This window comes from Sinocyclocheilus rhinocerous, unplaced genomic scaffold (assembly GCF_001515625.1).
Source record: "Sinocyclocheilus rhinocerous isolate Xijiao unplaced genomic scaffold, SAMN03320098_v1.1 scaffold334, whole genome shotgun sequence".
In the NCBI taxonomy this organism is placed as follows: domain Eukaryota; kingdom Metazoa; phylum Chordata; class Actinopteri; order Cypriniformes; family Cyprinidae; genus Sinocyclocheilus; species Sinocyclocheilus rhinocerous.
Genome location: NW_015658500.1, coordinates 79,513 through 104,696, shown reverse-complemented (window position 1 = coordinate 104,696; position 25,184 = coordinate 79,513). Strand labels below are relative to the sequence as shown.

The window sequence follows — 25,184 nt, the reverse complement described above, 5'->3', positions numbered from 1 at the left end:
GCAATTATCAACATAAGATGAGCCAGACAGTTGGCCTCTGAATTAGTCTATATGCTATAAAATGAAACACTAATAGAAAAAATTGACTGAAATGTACATAACAGAGTTCTGATATTTATACTATATTGCAAAGGGCAATTTGGTTGTCCAGCTGTTTTTCATGATCTTAAGCGTGTGAAATTATTTTTGAATACAAAACGTGCTTTTGTATGAATATCTTTACAACATTATTTTTTTCCATTTCAATTTACTTCCTTTTGTTTTATTTTATGGTTTTGATGACTTTACTATTATTCTAAAATGTGGAAAACAATCATAATAGAAATGAACAGATGTGTCCAAACTTTGGACCAGTAATGTTCATCTGCATTTTTGCTAACAATGCAAGACAGAGAGGAGACCTTACCTTAACAAATACTGACTATCTTGCCTGAAATGGAAATTTGTGGTTCAAGGAAGTGGCGAGTCTCTATATGGGAGGAACAGACTCTTCATACTGGGTTAAAGGCACCAGCCTGACAGCCAGCAGTAGGAGAAGACCAGTGATCACCTCCAGAAGAAAGGAGATCCAGGCCATGCCCATAGACCAGCCGAATGATGTGTGCACTTGAGCCATTTGCTCACGGCCCATCCGCCTTTCAGTTTCTTCCAGAGCCTTCTGAGAGTACCTGATGTACAGACTCACCCCAGAGAGAGTGAGAAGACCTGAAAAACACATGCACAAGCACGCATGAATGCACACACACAAATAAAACCAATTAAGCATCATTTAGACTACACCTTGTTGTTCTGTCGGCGGTTACAAGACATTCTTCACTCTGTGGTGTACTGTAGATAGATGGATTTAAAAAACAGTTACATATTTAGATGTGGGCTAAAAATTGCAAGTAGTCTTAATTCAGCAGATCTAACTTGACCTTAAAATCTAGTCGCTTTTATTATGCTTGGCAATTTCTTTTAATCAATGACAAGTACTTGATAGAACATTTGGTGGTTTTAATGTCTTCAATGCCACAATCATATCTACATTCAGTCATGAATACTAAAGCCTAAATGCAGACAGCATTTTCCTTTGCATAAAGACCCTGATGTGCTGATTTGTTTATTACAAACATGCAGCTTTTCGCTTCACAAAACATTAATTCTGACAGCAACCATTCACTGCAGAGGATCCGTTGGTGAGCAAGATGTAATGCTAATTTTCTCCAAATCTGTTCTGATGAAGCAACAAACTCGTTTACATCTTGGATGGCTTGACGGTGAGTCCATTTTCAGCAAATTTTCATTTTTAGGTGAACTATTCTATTAAGTATGACATAACTCTCCAAATACTTTGTGAACAAGCAGGTTGCTTTGCTTTACTGATTCAGGTCTTAAACAGTAAGCTTTTGCTTCAGTTGTAAATGCCTGTAACATTTTTTTGCAACTGTGCAAAATTGCCTGGATCCAGTGATCTTATTCCCACTTAATCAAGCTGATATTTTACTGCTAAAGCTCCTAACTTGATGTTTGCATTATCTATGGGATTTATTTTAATAAACCCATATTTTAAGATGTCAAAAACTATTTGCCTTTTTCTGTAATCAACTGAACCAGAACTGAATACAAAAACATTCTCCTTCCAGATGCGCAGAGCTTGTCTCCCTAAACACTGCTCATACTGTAAGCGCAGAGAGCCATTAACAACACACATGACTAGTCTATGGCATCAGCTCTCAGAATTAAGAGAAGCATTAGCATCAGCGATGTAAACAGGGAGGAAGTCAAACTAGCTTCCTGTGGCACCCTGGTGCGTCTGATGATTCCAAGACGTGAGCCATTATTACCAAATCTTCATTAAAACAGAATGTGCTGATGTGGATAAACAGCAGCAGAAATCACATCTAATTAAACACTGACAAAATGAGAATGGATTTCCACATCAGCCATAATATGCACATAAAATTAAGAGCCAATAAACAGAGAGTGTAATACGGTTTCTAATTAGTATGGCCGAGAGTCTAGACAGGAACAAACTGACTTGTTTCTGATCTTACATTTGCCGGTTCATTTAGAACAAACAGTCTGTACTACCCAGGAACTACTGATTATTTTTATACAGCACTGTGTGTGTCACAAATCACAGCCTGATGGATGGATGCACTGATTTTCTTAAAGGAATATTTCACCCAAAACTGAACATCTGTTGAAAATGTACTCACCCTCAGGCCATCCAAGATGTAGATGAGTTTGTTTTTTAATTGAAACAGATTTGGAGGAATTTAGCATTACATCACTTGCTCACCAATGGATCCTCTGCAATGAATGGCATAGCGTCAGAATGGGAGTTCAAACATTTAACATCCTCTGAAGTGAAACACTGCATGTTTCTTATAAATACATCTTAATGATGGATTTATTACAAACACAGCTTTTCACTTCACAAGACATTAATGGTTGAACTAGAGTCGTGTGGAAGTTTGTGGATTATTGTGACGTTTTTAATCAGCTGTTTGGACTCATTCTGACGACACCCATTGACTGCAGAGGATCCACTGGTAAGCAAGTGATTTAGCAAGTGCTAAATTTCCCCAAATCTGTCTGATGAAGAAACCAACTCATCTACATCTTGGATGGCCTGCGTGTAAGTTAATATTCAGCAGATTTTCATTTTTGGATGAACTGTTACTTTAAAAGCGTCATCTATTGAGAAGAAGACTATTAACGAAAAGCAGACCATGTGAATTACTCTTATGTCAAAATATTCCTTCAAAATTGCCTCTTTATTTTACTATACATTCTTGTAAACAATCCAACAACTAAAGACGATGTAAGTAAGTAACAAGACTGATGCCAAAATTTTACCCTCTCATTTATATTCCAAGCTTCACTGTGTTAAACACTTGCCATGCGTTCCTTATTACCACGGTGATAAATGCTGGGGTTCATTGGCTGGCTCCTTTAAGGAAACCTTTATTCAAGTCATATGTCTTCAGGCTACATAGTAAGAGGACACTCTCAGTTACAGGCTTTGAAATGCTGTTTGGTGTCAGGGTAAAGCCAGCTATGTCTCAACAATGCCTATGTGTGTATGTTTGAAGATCAAAGCAAAATTGTCTTGCCTGTGATACTTAAGTTACTTTGGGATTTCTTGCAGGGGTCTCGGGAAATGAGCTCTGGTTGTACTCAGCATGGATTATTAGTCTATTTTATTTTCTTTTGCTCATGCATGCATTCAATGAAGAACAAAAGCAATAATATCACATCTGAATGAGAGACTGATGCATGATCAGAATTACTGAGGGCTGTATTATTCCTTACATAAATCTACCCAGATATTTTTTGGTATCACCTTTCCCTTTCACCTTAAGATTGCCCATTTCAATCATAGAAATAGCTGGGGGGACGTTCTCTATTATCCTATCAATTTCATGAGAGGAAAACGATGAACCGCAATAACTTCAGTCCCATAAGACTCTGACATTACAATAATTATAGGTGAGTAATGCCTTCAGCCTTCCGGTTTTTGAATGTCATTCAGAGAACTGCAGAGCCAACTGTTTGAACTTGAACTTTGTGTATCTATGTTGTACCCCATTAGTCTGCAGACACAAGTTTAATTTGCCTGAGATTATTTTTGCAAGCAGCATATAAACGGAGTAACTTTAATTTTTTATAAAAGTAGAGGCTTACTGAGTTAACCACAGCATTCAGTGGGTCAGACTTACTGCACAGGAGGAAATATGAAGCGGATCCGATCAGGAGTGTCTGGCTTCTTGCTAGGGAACTGACGAGACCACAGATACCTCCAAACACCAGCATCACCAGACTCAAGGGCAGTAAGATGGCAATCACGCTATGCATGACTGAATGAAGTAAATTACAGCTGTTAAGCCACTCAGAAATGGCTTATAAAATACCAACTAACATCTTAAGCATGCTAACGTACAAAATTATGGCACAGTGATACATTTATAGCCAGATATTTCATGATAGAACATTGCAGTACACTCTCAGAAAAAAAGGTACAAAAGTTGTCACTGAGGCGGTACCTTTTCAAAAGGCACACATTTGTACCTAAAGAGTCCATATTGGTACCTTAAAGGTACATATTAGTACCTAAAGTGTACATATTAGTACCTAAAAGGTACAAAAGTGTAGCTTTTGAAAAGGTACAGCCCCAGTGACAGCTTTTGTACCTTTTTTTCTGTGTACAATAAGCAGTTTTTAGAGGGAGTTAAGGTTGTTGTGTTTATGAAAAGGGTTTACAACACTTACTTTCCATCTGCCTTTCTGATTCTGAATATCCAGTGTCCTCTGTATGACTTTGGACATCTACAGTCAGAAAAACACCAAGCAAATCAACAGGGTGCAAATTATGGCTGCCCTATTTGTAAGGCTCGAACCCTAAATATTAATTGTGTATCTTAATATAGCCCGTTTAACAGCGTTTTCAAACAACGTTTCAGTGTCCACAACAGTTAGACAATAAATTCTACATAGCGCTAAATTTCTGCGCAGAATTAGATTTTTCTTGAGAAAGTAACCATAGCAACAGCTGCTCTATCGCTCAGTAGCTTACTATATCTTACATCGACAAAAATGACACATTACAAATATAACTGAATAGCTAGTGTTTTGTTACTGAAACTGGGGGGGAAAGTGTTTCAGATAGTTGAGGCGCCAGAAGACAATTTGAAGACGAATCTTAAATGCGCCAAGAAAGTTACAGAAATTAAGACATGGACATTAATTAAATTTTTTTTTTTTTTTAAATGCTCAGTTTTAAACTAATTATTGGGCTAGATGTTGTATTGTGGGTGCAGTCTCTATTAAATTATTTATTTTTATCCAACTATTCCAGGTAAAGTCCTGGAAATCAATTGGTCAAATGAACTGCACGCACAAGGTAAAGCCCAAGATATTCCAAAGGAACCTATTAAAAATAATAATAATCGGACTATGATCAAAGGCAACAGCTCCACACGGTAAAGACATGAGAATGAAAATGAAGGTCGACATACCATCTGTTACTCCCCAAAGTCCAGAGTTAGTGCGCGCCGGGTCGGTGTGGTTCGCGCGCTTGTCCTCGATGATGTACCAGTATTCAGTCCCAATGGCGAGCGCTAAAGAGCTGAAACTGAGAACACCCGTTAAACCCCCGCCGACGACCACGAAACCGTATGTAATTTTCATATCGGTCAGAATATATTTTCGATTCCGATTCAGGACAATCCAAAAACTACTCTGAAAACCATACCATTTGGCTGTGCGCCGCGATCAGATTCCTAACTGAAGGGTCCCTGGAGCTCATGGAATAAATCACAAGCGCTGCCCAACAGCTGGAATAAGTGATGTTGATTGTCCATCCAAGATGCCAATAGCATAAGATGACATGCAGGGTGTTATGTTATTACTAGAAAAGTTGTGTGGTGTTAAAAGAAAAGGTGGGTTGCTTGGACATTTATTCCTCACCGGTGTGTGCAGTCCGTGTCCAACTAACACAGAGCACAAGATTACGCGTGACTGGTACAGAGGAAACATGACGTACAGTGCATAACCAACACCCTTCATGACATTATCCAACCATCCTTTTCACAATCAAAAAAAATAAAAAACCTAAATACAAGTCTTTCCAAACTGAATTCCCAAGGTTTTTAAAAAGAAATAAGTCTCACTATTAGACAGTGTAATATTTTAGAGCTGAGCTGCCATTATCTCAGTAACTAGGCTACTGACTTCTCCTGACCTGAACATTTTCTGATATTTCCAGGTTTTCCCATTCCCAAGAGAGAAAACTCTTGTTACAGATACAAGTCATTTTTTTATTTCAGTTTTTATACTGAACAGACAAACAAACAAAAAGACTTAAAGAACAGGAAATAAGGCTGAAAAATGTCCCTAAAACATTTTACAGAGGCCATGGGAGAGTTTTTTTATTAAGCTCATTTTTAAATAAATACTATATAAGAAGGAAGAATGAGTATCAATTTCAACAGGTGGCGTGACATACAAATTTAATCACAGGTAACATTTAAAAAAAGAACATACAGCGTTCCATGACATACAAAGGAAAGAAAAGAAGAAAACTAAAAATCAGACCAAAATCAGACCACAGCAAAGTGAAACTCTTCACTCCTCCCCCATCGCAGTCTGGATGATCTGGGCTCTCTTGATCTTCACCGCCTCTTCAAACTTATCAATCGCCTGGCTACACGATTTTTTCTGAAAGATTACAAAATCAAGTAAAATATACTGATATTCAGCTATGGAAACTTGAAAGATGCACTTCTGTTGCAAAAAATTTACTTGAGACTCCAAATAAGATAATAAATCAAATACAACTATCTACATTACTCATTCATCTATTAGGGGAAATTAACAGGTCTAAAAGTTGTTTACATAATAATCAAGGAAATTCCTAGAAATAAAACATATTTTAAGTATAATAAATCAAATGTCCTGTAAGAGTAGTAAGTTTATAAAAACTAAAGCATAGAATATACAAAATGCTAACAAAAGGGGTTTGAGACTTCACTTTAAATCTTGATTTTATTTACACCATAATGCATTACAATTTTATACAGATTTCAGGGAAGTATTTAATATATATATAATTTTTTATATGCAAGTAATATAAGTATAACTTATACTTATATATATATATATATATATATATATGTAAGTATTTAGTATTAGAGCTGTGCAATTAATCGAAATACAGTTTCGATTTTAACCTCCAACAATTATGAAAATACAATAATCGAGATAAAACTATTATTGTGCCCTATTCCGCCCCCTTTCCAGCGGTGTGCTTTCATTCCTCCATAAAAGCCCAAACTTCATGTGCAGATCAGTAAAATCATGTAAAGTGACTTTCGCAAAATGCAAAAGTTTATTACATTTATTTGTGTTTTTAAAAGTGCAAAAGAGAACTTGTGCTGTTCCTCAGGAGGCTTTCTGTGCACACACTCAGAGACGGAACAGAACACGGACATGTAAAGTCACCTTTTAAAGTAGGCTGTTAAGCTGAATACTTTTACATTATTATTATTTATTTTATTATTTTAACACGTATATGAGTTAGCCTAGTATTCTGCTGTGGTATTGAGAATTGTGAAATTTCGCTGGTATCTAATATGCAGACATCATTGCAACCTTATTTACAGAAAATACATCTTGTTTTGGTTAAGTAGCTCTCTCATAATAGTGTTAAATAATTGTGATTACGATATTAATCAAAATAATCGTGATTATGATTTGTGCCAAAGTATGTAAGTATATATATTTTTAAACCTCGTCCAATACCGTCACCTGATGGACTTTTGATTCCTTGCCACTGTCACTTTTGGCTTGCTGAGTAGGGGTTTAAGACAATTAATATTCAGTAATATTATTGATTTAACTGCATTGATACTACCAGATGAGAACAAAATTTGAACTGAATTAAGCTGGATAATTTCACTAAATTTGCAACACTGAATTGAATGAACATTGAACTTTGAACTAAATAAATGCCCCTATTGCCTTCTGCAGAGCTGCTTATAGCTGAATTTAACTTGTTTCGATTGATGAACTTTGCAAAATTGACACGGGCTATTTTAGTATCACTGAGGTACTATTACATGACGTTTATTATGATTATTTCAAGCAATAAAAGTCATTTTATGGTTTAAATTTTCTATAAAACTCTGCATCGACACACATTGACCTGAACTCAAACACTAAACTAATCTGAGCTGAAGAATGACAATTATCTTCCGTGGAGCTGCTTTACAGCTGAAATCGAATTTGTTTTATAATTGATGAATTCTACAAGACGGACTTTTAATGTTTATGAATGTGAAGCTGCATTGAAACAGTTTGTATTGTATAAAGTTCTATATAAATAAATGTGGCTTGACATTTTGTGTCAGTAAGCTCATACTTACAATGATAAACTTCTGTCTCTCTTTCTGAAGTTTCAGAAACTCCTCCACAGTCAGACTGTCCACAGTCTTCTTCAGCAAGATAAAATCACAGGTTTGAGAATGTGTTTTATGCTCTTTCCTGATAATACAAGAACACCACAGCACATCAGAACAAAATGCACAATAACCAGAGGACTGATGACATTTCCTGACTTGCAATCCGCGTCTTATTGAATTACAGAGACAAAGCCTCTCTCAGCTCTACAATGCAACAGTGGAAAGTTGAACAGACATGGACTCACTCAGGGTCATCCTCAGGTTCCCATCCTTCCAGCTCTTTCAGACAGAAGAAACACTGCGCTATATCTGGACTATTGTCTGACGGGGTGTGAATAAATCCAGCTTTGGCCATCTACAGAACCAAAAAAACAGTATAAAGAGGAAAAAACTCAATTTCAGAACCTACAAAACAACTTTTCTGTGTTGACGGATCGGAGGGATTAAGTTACTCACGTTTTCTGGAGTGCAAATGCAGCCCTCTTCAAACGGCCAACCAACGAATGTTTGAAGTCTGTTCTCATAAAAGTACATTTTAGTCTGGTCGTCACTACTACGATCCATTTTCTTGAATATGGACTATGGAGAGTAATATTAAAATAATAAGAAAGAAGACCGAGATATTCGCGTGGCTTGCTTGTTGTTGTCTTTTCTTCCGGTTAAAGTTTAAAATTTAGAGCGCGAGTTATGATTGGCTAAAGGATGTAACTTCCACGCATGCGCAGATCGAGAATATTTTACGTAACTACGTGTATACATTAGCATTATTATATGTAACTTTATGATCTTATTAATAATATAATAAGATTAATAATAAAGTAACTTTCATTTTATGGAACACGTAATTTTTTCTCTATCTCTTTTCTGCAGAGATTGTACTGTGGTTTATTAAAGCTCTTTGGTGAATTGGCCAATATGTTTTTGTGTCTAGCTCGCAAGTGTTACAAGTTTGTAAGGCACATGAGACCTTTTCATGTTTTTTGATAACTGTTCACAATACTTAATGGAATTTTTTAACGATTAGGTTGTATCTTTACAAAAACTGTTTTATTCGTTGTATATAGACACATAGAGTGCACTGTTGCAAACTTTGTAAGTGAGAATCCTATATGAAGGACGTCAATTACAGTATTTCAATGGAAACTGGTTACCAAGGACAATTTCAACAGGCTTCTGTTCTGAAACTGTTTAGCAATAGCGTACAAGTATATAATTATTATTGGGCTTCGAATTTTTTATCATATTGACTGCAGCTACCAGCAGTTTATTTTTGAAGCAATGCAAGTCTTCACAAACAATGCTGGTCCGAAAGAACCGGTTCGCGGAAAAGAACCGAACTTCCCATCACTAATGCTGGGTCATCTCGGTCGGTAGTAATGCGAACTGTGTAAAGCACACAGCAACAGCCAATTAAATTCAGAGCAGAACAATCCATTTGTTTGATCTAAACCCAGGTTACAGTAAATGAGATTAATTCCTCCAGAATTAGAAGACAGGATTCTAAAACCTTTCCAGATGGTCTTAAGAAAGAGAAAGCAAATAAATCACAGTAGGGAATAAAATAAATTGAATCCTGGTGGTACCTTTCATTTCTTGGTTGCTTGGCTTCCCTGTCAGTTAATAGTAACATAAAGAAACAACAAGCAGAGTTCATTTGCCAGGCCTAAATATATTTAAATGCCATGTATGTCCATATATTACAAACACAGCAGTCTGTAACCCCAGAGAATAAAACAAGCTTCACTGGAACTGACAAACATTGACATGATAATAAATAATAGCATGAAAGACAAGACAATAATGGGTCATTAAAGTAAAAAAAAAAGAAAAGAAGTAAACAACAAAAATAGCAGTAATGAATTATAATGTGTCAATTTGAAAACGAACAGAGATGTTAGAAGTGATTTGCCACAGTAATAGCATGCTTTGCAAGTTTGATGTAAGATCATAACCTCACACATTTTTCCTAACAGTGTGCAACAGTGAGCTTATATGATAAAGGTTCTTCTCATGTTTGAATTCTTTTTATATAGCCTCATTTTGACTATAAACCAGAAATGGTTAATAATACATACGTAATTCTGAATACTGACTCTACATCAAATGCTGACTGATGGGAAAACAGATGTTGAAATATGAAACCTTAATTGTACCAATTTATTTTTCTCATATTTGTAAATTGTAACACTCCAAAGAGAAAGGAAAAAATGAAATCGCATCATATGACCCCTTTAACACAGGTGAGTGACAGTTCCTTAAATGTCCACATGGTGTCAGTATTCCCAGAGGGAAGAGTTGTCTGCAATCTCTCCATCTCCTTTCAGATTGCCTCCTTGGTCTCCACGCAGATATTTGCCGTTTTTGCCTCTTATAGCTATCCGACCATGCTCTAAGAACTCAAAGCAGAAATCTTCAGGTGTGTCTCCATCAGTGCACACCAAGCCACTGTTGGATACATACCAAAATTTTCCACCAGCACCTGTAGGAAAACAATGCTGGTCAGCTTCTTAACATAAATGACTTGAGTCCTGGTTCATTTCTGACAAAAATGCCAAAGTGCCAAAAATTATATTTAAATGTTTGTTGCATATTTAAAATGTTGAATTTTGAATTTCACTATTTCGTAACATTTGGTATATTTCATAATTTTGTATTCTACTTGTATGGTTATATGAAAATAGTGTATGTAGGTAAATCAGTTCCACCTGGATAATTAATAAAAAATATTTCGACATTTCTGACACTGATTACATTTAATCAAGTCAGGTTCAATTTAACTACAAGCTCACAATCGTTGTATAACTGTAACATTGCCTGAAAAATCCTATTTTAATATCTATATTCCTATTTTTTCATCATCTAAAATTTGTTGTATTTCATAATGTTTCAACATTCTAGTTTTATCATTATAAAATTACATTTAATCAAGTCAAATTCTAGAAGTTCGTGAAGGCTGTATAACTGTTACAATACCTAAAAAAGCTCTCTTTTTATCATCTAACATTTGGTATATATAATAATGTTGTAAAATATGTAAGAATAATAAATAAAAAAAAGGCAAAATATATTTATTTTATTTTTGACATTTCTGACAACTGCTTACAACTTAATAGAACTCATTGCCAGAAGCTATTTTTGACCTTAAATACATTTCCAGGAATTAAAAGCTGTTAATTGCTTTCCAGGAATCTGTTTTAGGAGTTATTACAGTACATACAGATTACAATGATTGACAATGTGGCTGGATTAAAACTCACCTTTAATGTGGTATGCACCGTCATTGAACTGCAGTGTAAATATATCATAGACTGAACGATTGGCGTCCAGTGTATTAGAGTTCTTGTGGTGGCAAACATAACCATTCTCTCCCCTCAGGATCAGAATGGGCCTATTGATCAGCTTCAGAATCAACTGCTCGTCCTCACCTGGAGGAAAAAACAGGGTGACATATTGTATCATTATACTTTTTTCAAATAAAATTGGATTTGATTTAGATGTTTTGATTTGATTTGTGGGTAGTATCAAGTATGAACTCACCCACAGAGTCACTGACTGCAGCAAGCTGGCCATTTTTCTTAGTGCATACGTATTTTCCATTGCTGGCTCGCAGTGCCACCCGTCGACCGAGCCACACTATGTCAAACATGGTGTTGGCAACGCTGCACACAGTGGGAGATTGTATGTATAAGTGTTAATAAAACATATACACCCACTGAGAACAGGAGTAAATGAAATGGATTTACAATTTCTGTTATTTTACCACTGTGTTATGGATGTTATGGTTGCATTTACTGATTGTTACATAATAGGACTGTTGCTTGCCCTCATGCCATATTTCATATAAGTGGAAAAGAATGATTTTTCATAACCGAAAGTTTGAAAAGTAAAGTTAAATCTTACACTTCCGTGGCTGTTGACTGGATGCCTCCATGAGTGACAAGCGTCCAGTAATTCCCTTCGTTAGTTCTGAATTTGCACTTTCTTGTGTCTTTATCAATTTCCATTTGAAATGTCTCCATGTCTGTCTCATCGTCCTGATTGGCTGAGACACTCACTCCTGTTGAAACACATAGAGAAACAAAAAGGACATAAGACAATTGTTATTCGATGCTTTTAATTTAAAACATGCATATATGGGGGAGCAGTGAATTTTTGCTTATTTATTCAAATAATGTTCAGAATGAAGCTTTGAAATTGTGCCTCAAACACATATTATTAGCAATCCTATTTGACATTTTAGAAGGCAGTACATTTTCAATTAAATATAAAAATGACTTAAGTCAGATTCAATTTAACTATAAGTTCTTGAAGGCTGTATGACTATAACAACACCTGAAAAAGCCCTATCACTTAAAATTATATATATTACATGAACATACTGTTCAGAAGTTTGGTGGCAGTAATTTTTTCTAATGATTTTATAAGAAGTCTTTTATGCTCTGATGCTACATTTGTTTTTATCAAAAATACAGTAAAAACAGTAATATTGTGAAATATCATTTTAATTTAAAATGACTGTTAATCAATTTCAACATTGTAAAATGTATTTTATTGCTGTGATGCAAAGCTGAATTTTCAGCAGCCAGTACACTAGTCTTCAGTGTCACACGATCCTTTAGAAATCATTCTAATATGCTGCATTCTAATAAATAAAAAAATAAAAAAATAATAAAAAAAGAGGACTCTCAGTTCAGAACAACAGCAAGAGCAAACCCAGCCTTGTATGTTGTATCTGTTAAACAATCCGCTAAAATGTATCCGCTTAAACAAGATAGCGTGTGTTTGTCCTGAACTTTCCCCTAGTTTGGAATCCTGAAAGGAGACAAAGCACCAGCATGATTAACTTCACTGCCACACACGACAGGCGTCAACCTGACTCTGAGCCCTGTTCTGGTGCAACGTCTACAGCGGACCATGTTTATTTAAGACTCACATCTATAGTTAATGGAGCCCAAACATGTCGCTCTGCTGTCTATAAGCATCCTTTATTTCAATGCAAGATCACTGATGTTTTGAAATGAGGAGGTTTACTCATTCAGTCACGATGACAGATTCATTCCAAATCACTGTATTATTTGAAACATTTACACAATAACACCACTGGCTGTGGTCTGAAACATTTTTTTAAATATCCAAGCCATTAATCTTGATTAAACTATTCGGTTGTAAAAAATTTAGACTTTGTGTGTTTCTATTAAAAAAACCTTGTGTTTTTTAGTCTATGTACCAAAATTATATTCATGCATTCTTATTGGCAAACAGCATTTCTGACTATGCATCTGCATTACCATTCAGTGCAGTAGGGCAAAACCACTTGTGAATGTATCTTTCCCATTCCACTGATAAAACCTTGTCATAGAAACCATGACCTTGGCAGGGTCAGAGGCCTCGCTGCACCCCACTGGGTTTCTATGCCAATTAGTCCTGGGACTTTGTCATGGCATTCATTAGTCCAGAATTTAAGGCATAGCTGTGTTCAAGAAACATCTTAAAAACATGAGAGTGCTTGTTTATTTGTAAGTGGCAAAAATAGGGTCAGTCAATAAAAAATTTTGTTTAGGCGAAGAGACTGTTTAATAGTTTTAAATGTTATTTGCTATTTATTAAAATTATTATTTAAAATTAAACATACATGTACGTACATTACGATTCAAATGTTTGGAATAATTATGATTTTATAATGTTTTTGTGTAAAAAAAAAAAAAATGAAAATACAGTAAAAATAATACTATTCTAATTTAAAACAACTGTTTTCAATTTGACTATACTTTAAAATGTAATTTATTCCTGTGATGACAAAGCTGAATTTTCAGCATCATTACTCCATGATCCTTCAGAAATAATTTAAATATGCTGATTTGGTGCTCAAGAAACATCTTATACTTATTATTAATTTTAAAACAGCTTTTGCTTAATATTTGGGTGGAAACTGTGATACACTACCATTCAAAGTTTGAGGTAAGTAAGAGTTTAAAAACAGAAGAAATTAATACTTTTGTTCATCAAGGACACATCAAATTGATCAAAAATGTTACAAAAGAATTCTATTTTAAATAAATGCTGTTATTTTGAACTTTGTATTTATCAAAGAATCCTGAAAAATGTGGCATGGTTTCCACAAAATTATTAAGCAGCAAAAACTGTTTTCAACAATATTAGGAACCAATATAATATATTGGTTTAATGTGGTACAATTTAATTATTTGGTTTAATTTCAAAATATTACATTTTGAATGTATTTTTTGATCAAATAAATGCAGCCTTGGTGAGCATTAGAGACTTCTTTAAAAAAAAAAAACATTAAAAACCCATAATTATTTAAAAATGTTGGTAGTGTAAGTAATTTAAAATTATAAAACATAAAAAAAAATAAGTATCATAAATGATAGATAAATAAACAAATAAATAAATTGTATTGTTTATTTGAGCTTCTTCAGAGATGGTAACCAACTTTATGAGATCTTCAAAAGCTTTTGAAAATAAGAAGAAACAAAACAGTGTTTCCAAACTTTTGTCTGGTAGGGCAAATAAATGATTCAACTTCATGATCAAGCAAAACCAACAGCATCGTTCAAGATGCATCAAACAGATTGTCGTGGCTAAGGCTGGGATGTATCTGAAAATATCCCTTGATCATTTTCTTAAGCCTTTAACAGGCCAGATCCTGCACCTTACCCACTTCTCCCTCCACACTGTCATCCTTCCTGCCCGGCTGCCCCTCCCCTTCTAATGCTGTAACCTCTCCTAATTCTCAGTATGCAAAGAGGCACAAAGCTGCACTGTAGGGCCCAGTAAGCAGCTTTTTGGAGTAGCGTATGTACAATCCTCCAGCTCCAAGGAAAACCAGTCGGGAGGCTGAAGTAATACTATTGTTTCGACGGGACTCTGCAGGGTGCCTGAGACATGCTGGGAAAGATACCAGGCCTATCAGCAGAATCTGCCACCATCGATCACTCCACCATGGAATGCTTTTTTTTTTTTTGCTATGATTTAGGCTATCTGTGTGCTTGTGTTTCTCTCTCCACCAGTCATTTTCTCTCACACTGCATGGACTATTTTTACAAATAATCTTGGCTATCAATAGACACTACCTGGTCTTACTTTGGAATTTAGTTCTATAATCCCATTCCTAATGACTTTAAGTGATAGAAATATGTGGTATGCAGGATTAAGACAACACAGTGTTAGTGCATTGTTTTTGTTGGAACCAGAGTACAACTACAGCCAAAGCCGCCAAAAAAGTCTAGCTTCTAATCAAGACAAAATCAGGGATAACGAAAAAGAAACAGCTTCACATGTTTCTCTTTCTCAGATCAGACATCACTCTGCTGCAGCGGTTTCCATTTCTGTGGCCCGTTACACTTTATTTTCCAATTTCACGTCTGACTCTGCTTTAGTTTTGCACCAAAGATAGAAGAAGAGAGGCCAGTTGGGGCAGGACACTCTATCTCCTTTGCTGATCATTCCTCATCCACGGCATTGTGATTACTGAGCTCAATCCTGAACTCCTGCGAATGACCTCACTCCCATCACAAAATGCTCCCTCTCAATTTACCAACCCATTTCTGTGGAATGGTAACAGTACCCAGAGACAGAGACAGCGAGAGGGCCTTCTCAAAACTGGGGCAAGTAGATCGCTGCATGCGTACCAGGTCAAATACCTATCGGAGAACAAAAAAAATATACGGGCGAACACTACAAAAGGTGACTACAGAATGCATAGGTTTTGGTTTAACATGCATGTATACAGTGGGGTTCAAAGGTCTGGGGCTACATTGAAAATAAAATAAAATAAAATAATAAACATCTGGTGTGCATGCAGCTCAAGTGCTGCTGTCCCAAAGCAGAAAGGGGATAAACTAAACACATAAACTAAAAACTAAAGGGATTCTGAAACTTATTTTAATTTTTCAATTCAACTTTCACTCTTGTTGATATTACAATTTGTCATGAAAAATTGTATTCAACTATAATTATGCAAAATATAAGCATTTCCACTAGTGGTCCCAGACGTTTGGATCCCATTCTATGTGAAAATTTCTACTTAGAAATATTTGGCCCAAAACTAAAGCTGTGATCTTCAAATGTACCAAGACAGCCACTCTGAGATAAATTTTTAATGGTAAAGTGATGCCACAATCTACTGTCTCTCATTTTGTTAGCTTCTTTCTTTCTTTCTTTCTTTCTCAATATCTCTTCCATTGTGCTCATCTCCTTTTCACCTTCCGGGCCGGATTAGAATGCTCCAGGGAACACTGTGGAGGTGATGAAGAACATGGTAACAGATCCACCAGTCTGAGTGGATGCCATCTTTCCGACTCAAGTTTGTGTGCCACACAACATTCTCCATAGCTGCTGCAGAAAAAGTACACCACGACAAAAGCAAACTAATAAGCGTCAGCCAATAATAGCAATATTTCTGAAAAACTACCATGCAATGTCACTACTCATTATTGATTAAAAGATCATCTGTGAGTTTGTGTTGCATCCCAGGGCGAGAGGCCTGGGGCTTAATGAACGTCAGACCTGCAGAGCTGGTTGGCTGTCCTGTCTGAAGTCATCTCTGGTTCCCTTCATCATGTAGAGACTCTCTAAAAGAAATGAACTGCTTCATCCATTAGCAAAATTACTTTACCTAATTGCTTTTTGCACAGAATGAATTTGCAATAGATGGGGAGAGATGCTTCTCGTTCATTAAGAACAAATGTTCCATCTGGCCTGTGTAATTTTCCCTGTCTTTTTTCACCCATAATGAAATGCCTTGATTTTTTTGGTAATATGTTGATACTTGACGTTTCCTAATGTTGAATCGACACCGAACCATTTGAAGCAAGAGAAACACACCATGTAGAACTCAATAAGAGTCATAATGTGTGACTCAAACATCGAACCTCTTAATTTTGATAACAATCCAGAGCTTTTGACTATGGCTTCAGCTGCTTACATTTAAGATCTCACAATTTATTGGAGGATTTGTATAATAGCTGCCTTGCAACCTATTTAGCTGGTAAAATTAAATAATATTCTTTGTGCTCTCAGTTGGTTCCTGGTGTACATGCTTTTCTACCACAAAATAACTTTTCGAATGGCGTTAAATAACTCTATCCCATGGGTAAACTAAACTGACAATACAACGTCATGTCCTCTTTAGGGAACTGCCGCTAAAATCTTTGATTTATGATCTTTTAATAGTGACAATGACAAAAAAGCCACCTGTCCACACCCATAATGCATTATATCTCTATTCATTGTGATTTTGTGCTCGATCTTTCTTCCTCCTGCCTGTCTTGTTCTCTTTTCTGTTGTATACTTTAACACTTTTCATTGTCTCTTTTCCCCCTATTGGGTTTTTTTGCCTGTCGGGCCAAAACCCAACTGCTCCCAAAGGACTCTCTGATTTGCGTCCCCATTGTAGCCCAGTGCATTGCATGGTCCCCAGATAAAGAAATGTGGCGGAAGGCTTGTGTTTCTGAAAGCAGACTCCACCATCATTGAAATGCCCCTGTCCACTCAATTATTTATCACACCTTACCACTAGTGTGTGCATGCATGTGCACATGTGCATGTGAGTATATCAGAAATAATTATTCTTATTATTCTTATAAAAATACTGACTAAAAGTGTATCACTCTGTAAAAAATTATGCGCAAATATGTGTACATCTGTGAGAATGAGCATAAGACCAAGAGAGAGAGAGATGGATGAGTGTACTGGAGAGGACAGGATCTGTTACTGACCCAGCTTCCTATGGTGGATATTCAAAGCCATTCAGTTTCTCCAGTAATTTATCTATTGCAGGTGGCTCAAAATGCTTACCAAGAGCTCTGCACTGGAGATAATGGATAATGTTACAGCATGCAAGATTTACATTATAGAACTTAGTTGCTCAGTCAAGACAGGAAACTACAATTATGCAGCGTGTTTGTTAGCAGAGCACATGGCCAGCGAATAAAATTCAGCCATGTCTGGCAGATTAATATTGGCCTACTCAGCTGAAAAGACAGCTGCCGTATATTATTTCTGTGAGGTCACGCTCATGGGCGTGACTCAGTGTTCACCTGCTCTCTAGGCTAGTTTCCATAGATTTGACTATGTGCTCATAGCTTGCAATGCAGCTGCGATTTTGCATGCAAGTTATTTTCATGCACTGGTGTGCTTGCATATGAAACACTAATGGTGACCGAAACCGATGTAAACAACAATGCAAATCATGCTCAGACTACTAAAATCCTATTGTTTAGCATATTATTTAGTCTGAAAATTTAATTTTTCACTGAATCTTTCCATTACAATTGACATTTACATGCTTGAACTCCATACTCTAGATTTCTATATCTGGTTATCCAACAGGTATTAGAGGTAGCCTACTTAATAGATGTAATCAGGACTCACATCTGTTACACAAGACGTCACAGGAGTGCTAAGGGATAGGGACAAACCTTATTTTGAGAGTTCCCTTGAATAATTTTTGAAGGGATAGTTAATCCAAAAAAATCTAAATTCTGCCATAATTTATACTCTCATGACATTCCAAACCTGTATGACTTGCCTTCTTGTGGAATGTAAAAGATGATATTTTGAAGAACGTTTCAACTGTTTTTGTCCATACAACGAAACTCAATATTGTACAAAACAACATTAGACCCTACCGAAATTCATTGTACAGAAAAAACACAAAGACATACAGATTTGGAAACGATATTCACCCAATTCTACAGCAAAAATTAGGCTAGTCGCTGAAGCATGTGGTCCTCCTGTAGGGGAACGCCAAAAGAAATTCAACTAGCACACTTACCTTGTCTGATGGAAACAAATCTGTTGTTGGAGGCCTGAAACACCACTTGCGGATGGCTTTCCTCAAGATCAAACAGCTCATCTTTGCCAGGTTTGGAGCAGCGTCCAGAGCGCAGAGTTCCAGTGGGCCCCATGGGGGTCAAGTACTTCCCCTCACAGTCCTTGAAGGCCAACTTGCCTGATTTCAGTTCCAAAGTGTAGCCTGTCCCACGACCATTTTCAGAAGACAGTTTCCCATCATTGCTCAGAAAGCGGCTGTCACTGGTCTTAAGACAATATTTGCCATCCATGTACACAAGAGTTAAAAGAGCATTCACACCCCAAGGGATGTTGCTGTCCACAGCAATCTCTCCCTCTGGAGATGCTAGGTGGGCATAGCGTTTCCGGGCCACACTGAGCAGATTTGCCTGTGGGTGCAGGGCCAGGTGCATGGCCCATAGTTCTGCCTCACCAATGGTCTGAGCAAAGCAAGACAAGTAGTCCTCTGAACCTCCGAAGAAGCGCAGATATGGCTCGGACTGCAAGGCCCAGCGCCCGTCTGACTGTGCCACAATCAGAAAGCGGCAGTCGTTCTCTTTGGTTTCAGCCTCACAGCTTACCTTGCCATCTTTGTCGGAAGCCAGGTAGCGCCCCAGGTGACTGCGCAGGTAAATCACCTGACCGTCCTGCTCATCCTGCTCCAGAGTCCAAATCTGCTTCTTCTTTAGACTTGGAGCTGAAGCGTTCACCTTGAAGCCAAAGGCCTCTGCTGTTAGATAGCGATTCTCGTAATTGATAAGCCCAAATTGTAGCTTGAGAGCTTTACTGCCATTGGAGGGCATCCTGGCTTAAAACCCAGATGGAAGCCAGAGAGTGTTGAAAGTCCAGAGAAGAAGCTGAACAGCAATGTTAGCTCCCCTACTTGTCCTTATTAATTTGCTTCCTATTGGGGAAGAGTAAAGTGAAGTCCACTTCACTATAGGCTCCTTAGTGTAACTTACTCTTTTCAGATACAGGTCTTAACTTTCTTTAGTAGGCTGCTCCTAAGTTCCTCTTTTGGTTTTGTTCTTGGTCCTTTGCCTCTCCGCTTGGTAAAAACGGCGTTTTGCTCCCCAGAGAGCTTGCAGAGGCTCTGGAGATATTTCCCCTTGTGTTTCCTAATCAGATCAGATTATAATCAAGAGACTCAGCACCTCAATCCAGAGAGCCACTGACGTCACCCTGATCCCAATGGTTCCTTTTCCTCTGTGCCTCTTTCACTCACTTCCTCTGTCTCATTCCCTTTCCTTCTCAATTTACCTGCGATTTTCTGTCCTCTCCAGTGGCTGTCTTTGGGATTGTGCGACTACTGATCTCTTAAAGAGATGCTCAAGACCGAGTCACACTATTTTACTTCTTCTCGATGCTTTACTCGTCTCAGTCCTTCAGTTTGACATCTGATTAGTTTGTCTCCTCCTTGTCCTCTTCTAAGTCATTTTACTTGAGTCACATCCTCAGAACTTGTATGTCCCTTAAACAGGCAAATTGTTCTCCTCCGAGACCTTGAAAATTAGCTGCATGTCTGTGTGCAAGGTGCCCACTAAGATGCCAGGCCAGCTTGTGCCATGACAACAAACGCCACCTGAAGTACAGTGCAGCTTTTCAGGTCTACTTCAACACCTTTTCTACCTCCCTTTCACCTGTTGTCCTATCCTCTTATCTTTCTTTTTCTACGTCCTTTCTCCCGTCTCGCTATATTGGACGTATTCTTACACTAGAGACCCTTTATAGAGGCCCAGTAATCCACCCGTTCTATAGTGCTCCTGCTTTTGTCCTCCTCCCCAGTCTCTAACTCTTTGCTGATGGCGTTTTGACACAAAGCTGGGTAACCAGAGCCCTCCCCCAGCACCAGCTTTAGAGGGGGATCGGCTTTCCAGTGTACACTCAAGATAAAGTTACATGACTTCTCTGATTCCGAGCTTGGTGGGTCATCTTTATTACGGCAATGTGTGCAGGGGTGTGTGAGTGTACTTGGAGGTAACGAACAGATGCTTATTCAAAGATGCCTGACATGTAGCCATTGAAGACCAATTTACTGTGACTGAACACATCTCTCTAGCTCATTTCCAGTCACATAAGTTGTTTGCTTATCATTTCACTAGCCGTGTTGCCTCATGTTTGCATAATGCTACACATATTGTCGATCCATTTCAAATCCCAAGCATGTTTGTTCAAAAAACAGTCTCCTCCACAGGCCCCTAATCTGCCTTTCAATGATTCAACTCCTTTATTAGACCAATCTAATCCACAGCAACCCCAAACCCCTCCTTCCTTTCATTTGGCGCGTCTTGGACACAGAACCTTCCATCTGTCGGGGACTGACCGCGCATGGGACGGGTAAGCCTGAACCACACACACACTCACTCTAAACTCTTCTAAGCACAGGAACAATAAGACGTTCATTTACCGTTATTGGCTTTGACAAATATATCCTTTGTTTAAGCAGAGATGTTAACCTTATACATGCACTATGACCCTTACATTTATATTTACACTTTTACGTTGTTGCCAAATGCTTTGATATAATAAAACAAAGTACAAAAAATTGCATTCATTATGTTACAGTGAGCAGCTGAGGATTTAACTGCAAAATCCAGTCAAGCAGAACACAGTACCTCTGTACAACTGATGTGCTGTCAGTGGAGTACTTGTAAATCACTGTATAATGCCTTTGAGAGTCAAAAATAATATCCCATCAGGTTCAGAATAAAAGCCGAATTATCACACACAAAACAAGTGTTTCTATATTATTAAAAATCAGTAATGGTGGGAAGCTTCTTTAACCTTGCCGCCATAATCAAATCTCCCTTCATTTAGGCTTTCTTCAATGGGCTGAGAGCTTGTCAATAGCAAGCAATCCCCTTAACAGCCTGACTGACAGTTTGGAGCTTTGCACTTTCAAAGAGAAAAACTATCACAACCTGTGAGCCAGGTTAATTCTCCTGCCTGCAAATAAAGTGACGCTGAAGTTCACAGCACTGACCATATCTTTTTCCACATGTCTGAATGAAAACATGAATGAAGGCTGAAGAGATAGGAGGTCTCCAGGTATATGAACATGTAATGTTGACAATATGCCTAATATGGTTTACAATATGGCTAATTTGGAAAGCACATGTTTCACAGTACCTACCCACAGAAAACTATCTGAATGAAAGGAACGTACTAGAGTGTGCCACCAGAGGGAGGCAGAGTAGCAGAAATTTACCAGAGACATGAGGAAAGTTTAGCATTATAAGGTTTTCTACAGTAATCAGATTTTTTTCCTCTCACACATTTCAACCCAGAAATGTCTGGTTTTCTCTCCTGCAATGTCCCTAGGGTCCATTAGGAAGCCTATAATCTTTCAAGATTAACCACAATATATTCAACAGGGGTGAAAAATGCAGTCCAGTTTGCATGTTGGGAAGTCATACTGCAATAGAGAACCATCCAAACAATATGAACAGCAAGTAAATAACATTAAAGACAAATTATACATCACATAAACTGTCTGGTTACTAATACCCTGAAGTCCATGTTTGGGCTCCTTAGTGTCATTTTTACATTTAATTACTACAAGATTTGTCTGACAGTATTATTTCGGCCCCCGGTCCCCATTCACCTAACCACAACAACACTATTACCACCTCTTTTATTTTTGTTGGTATTCAGCTCACAAGTGTATTCCCGTGGTCCATTACCTAAGTCAGGCATGACTCTATGCAACACAGTATTGTGTGTGTCCACGCATGAGTGTGTACATGAGTGTGCTTACGTGTGTGTAGTGTGTCTGGTGCGGTGGTACCTCTTGATAGGCAAGCAGATGTTTTTGGGAGGCCAGCGCTGCCAGGTTGAATCTGAAATGGTTCTTTAGAGACCATTACCCAGCTCCTCTGATGGCAGTCAAATAGCTATCATTACTACGCAGCCTGGGGAGGAAGCACGATTGTCAGGGAGAGAGAGAGAGAGAGAAAAGAGGGAAGGGGGTGGAAGGAGAAAAAAGCTAGAGTTTAAAAATGAACATTTCAGAGTTAACAGCCCCCCAGCTTTTTCTACCCTATTAACTGCAATGCTGCTATTCCCCTGCTCTGTCGGGAGCAACCCTGCCATCCCCAATACCACCAATATACGTAAACCCTTCTTTCTTGCTCTCCTTCTTCTTCTGTCTCTCTCTCTACCCGGCCTCTTCATCATCCCTTTCATTTTTATCCTTTACTCCCTGCAACCTGTGATCTTCTCTTCCCCTTCTTCTCTCCTCCAAATCACCCTTTCCACACCCAATGCTCAATTTTTCCCACCCTCATCTGCTCAACTCTGAATTCTGCGTCCTTTGGTTCTGTAACCTTGTTTTATCCTGTCATTAGAACAGCAATACCATGTTTCAGTTCAATTGTGGCTGGGGTAGGTTGTGGTTTTTTTTTTTATTTTATTTTTTTTATCTACACTCAACTGAAATTAGGTATTTTAGAATTACTTGTACTTGTTTTTCCTCCATTGAACTAATTGCTTCTACTTGTATTATTTTTTATTTACGTTTTGATCAAACAAACTTCTCTGAAATGAATAAATGTTAATGTAATGTAATTTCTCTTTATTTTTATTTACACATGTAGAGTAATTTCAATTTTTATTGTATCTGCTTGTAATTGCTTTCTCCCTTGCATTAAGCTCTTCTGCTTTATTATTCTCTTTTACAATTCACTTTGGGTAAAATGTACGCTAAATGAATAAATGTAAATCTAATGTATTCTATTTCTTCTTTTAGCATAAGTCATCTGAACAAAGATGGAGAAATCCAGACCAGATCAGCACAGGGTTGATGGCTGAAGATGCCACCAGAGCTTTAGCTTACAGCTGTGGTAGCCATGCGGCTGTGTGTGACCTCCTCGTCCACCACGGGAGAAGCTAAATTGTATGTCTGCTGCATAATTCATAAGGGGTAAACGGGAAAGAGCGCCTTCCATCAAACGCAGTCCTCGAGCTGACCTCTAGGTGTCACTATTGCTTTGCACGTTGACTTGTAGGGCTCATCAGAGTCTCCCTTCTTAAGAAAATAAGAGATTAATGCTCGGTTTGTCAGACGTGGTGCCTCTGTGACTGTGAGCATGATGGGATTATACTCACTTGACTATTTTTAATCTTTGTTTTATAGCCCCCCTCTGCAAACGGGACCTTCTAGTCAAAAAAAGGTGCGAAAGAGGAGTCAAGCGGTTTATAGCTACATCTTAACAGCAATTAAAGGTGCACAAATATATACATATAAAGAAATACAATTAAAATGATTTACGCCCACATGAGAAACTTCAGTCATGTCAGTTATCTAGAAAAAAAATTCTGCATGGAGCAGGTTGCTTCCTCATGGGCGCCATCATATTGTGTCATGCAACTGACCAGATTACTACTCCTACTACTACAACTAATAATATTGTGTTGACTTTATATAGAGAATTAATCCTGTGCTCAAGAAAAAACAAAACAAACCAACATACTACAGATAAAACAAAACACAGCATGAAGTGGCCACATTTAGTAAACAAACTTCATGCATCCAGGCCAATAGGTGTCAGTATAAAGTCCTTATGAACTAAAAAGTTAAAAGTTTAATTTTGGTTGTGACGCTAAAAATAATTGGCATCTATCAGAGAGCGCGTGAAACTAACACGGTTCTGACATTCGGTGCCGCACCTCTTAACAACCTTAATATGATTTCCTTTAAAAACATGATTATTAGATATGATATTTAACTCTATATTTTCCGCCTTTGCCTGTCTGGAAACACCATACGTGAAGCCCGGGGTGTTTTATTTCATCCTGCTTGTGCTGCAAGGAATTACTGGAGTCAGATTCTCTCTCAGTGTTGCTCTCATGCATCCTGTTCATTCTCGGCCAGTTACAGGTTATATTTTATTGGCAGCATACAAATTAGATTGGACATTATGGAATGCATCAAACAGACGTGCGCCTGCAATTACACGTTGGACATATTAAGTAGTTTGATCAGATCAGAAGCGGAAAAGTGTATACCTTTTAGGGGGTATTTACACATGGTTACTTAATGCATTTTTTTGCACTGTCTTGACAACCACTGTAAATGCCCAATGAGATGCATTTGAGCCTGATAGCAGTCGGATCACTGATCAATCTGACACAAAAATGAGCCCAAGTGTAAATGCATCTAGTTCAGGCCATATATATAATACGTAGAATAGCTCAATGGCACTTGCTCCGATGGTGCATGACACTGTAAGTATGCCGTTCTTATGGTAAAAATTGTGACAGATTTTCTTTTTTACACAAATCAATTGAACTCGCCATGTAACAAATATAGAGCGAAAACAACAAACAGGCAAAAATGTAATTTCACACTTTGAGGAGTCCTCAGAAACAAATCAAAAACTGTAAAATATCTGCTATTAATGTACAATTTAAAAAATCAACATACAT

General features: G+C 37.5%; 3 protein-coding genes across 3 annotated transcripts; all 3 read right to left on the bottom strand.

Annotated features, from left to right (window-relative positions):
- Positions 1 to 469: 469 nt before the first annotated feature.
- On the bottom strand, positions 470 to 5,175 carry LOC107722204 (transmembrane protein 235-like). Its single transcript, XM_016530457.1, has 4 exons — positions 5,004 to 5,175; positions 4,258 to 4,314; positions 3,708 to 3,845; positions 470 to 705 (listed from the first exon to the last, which is right to left on the bottom strand). The coding sequence occupies exons 1-4, from the start codon at positions 5,173 to 5,175 to the stop codon at positions 470 to 472; spliced, it is 603 nt and encodes a 200-aa protein (XP_016385943.1).
- Positions 5,176 to 5,979: 804 nt separating this feature from the next.
- On the bottom strand, positions 5,980 to 8,648 carry LOC107722191 (baculoviral IAP repeat-containing protein 5.2-like). The gene is made up of 4 exons (XM_016530446.1): positions 8,403 to 8,648; positions 8,192 to 8,301; positions 7,911 to 8,028; positions 5,980 to 6,204 (listed from the first exon to the last, which is right to left on the bottom strand). The coding sequence occupies exons 1-4, from the start codon at positions 8,508 to 8,510 to the stop codon at positions 6,112 to 6,114; spliced, it is 429 nt and encodes a 142-aa protein (XP_016385932.1). The 5' UTR covers positions 8,511 to 8,648; the 3' UTR covers positions 5,980 to 6,111.
- Positions 8,649 to 10,211: 1,563 nt separating this feature from the next.
- Positions 10,212 to 19,871, bottom strand: LOC107722237 (fascin-2-like). Its single transcript, XM_016530519.1, has 5 exons — positions 18,742 to 19,871; positions 11,847 to 12,003; positions 11,484 to 11,605; positions 11,204 to 11,371; positions 10,212 to 10,425 (listed from the first exon to the last, which is right to left on the bottom strand). The coding sequence occupies exons 1-5, from the start codon at positions 19,559 to 19,561 to the stop codon at positions 10,220 to 10,222; spliced, it is 1,473 nt and encodes a 490-aa protein (XP_016386005.1). The 5' UTR covers positions 19,562 to 19,871; the 3' UTR covers positions 10,212 to 10,219.
- Between the last annotated feature and the right edge of the window lie 5,313 nt (positions 19,872 to 25,184).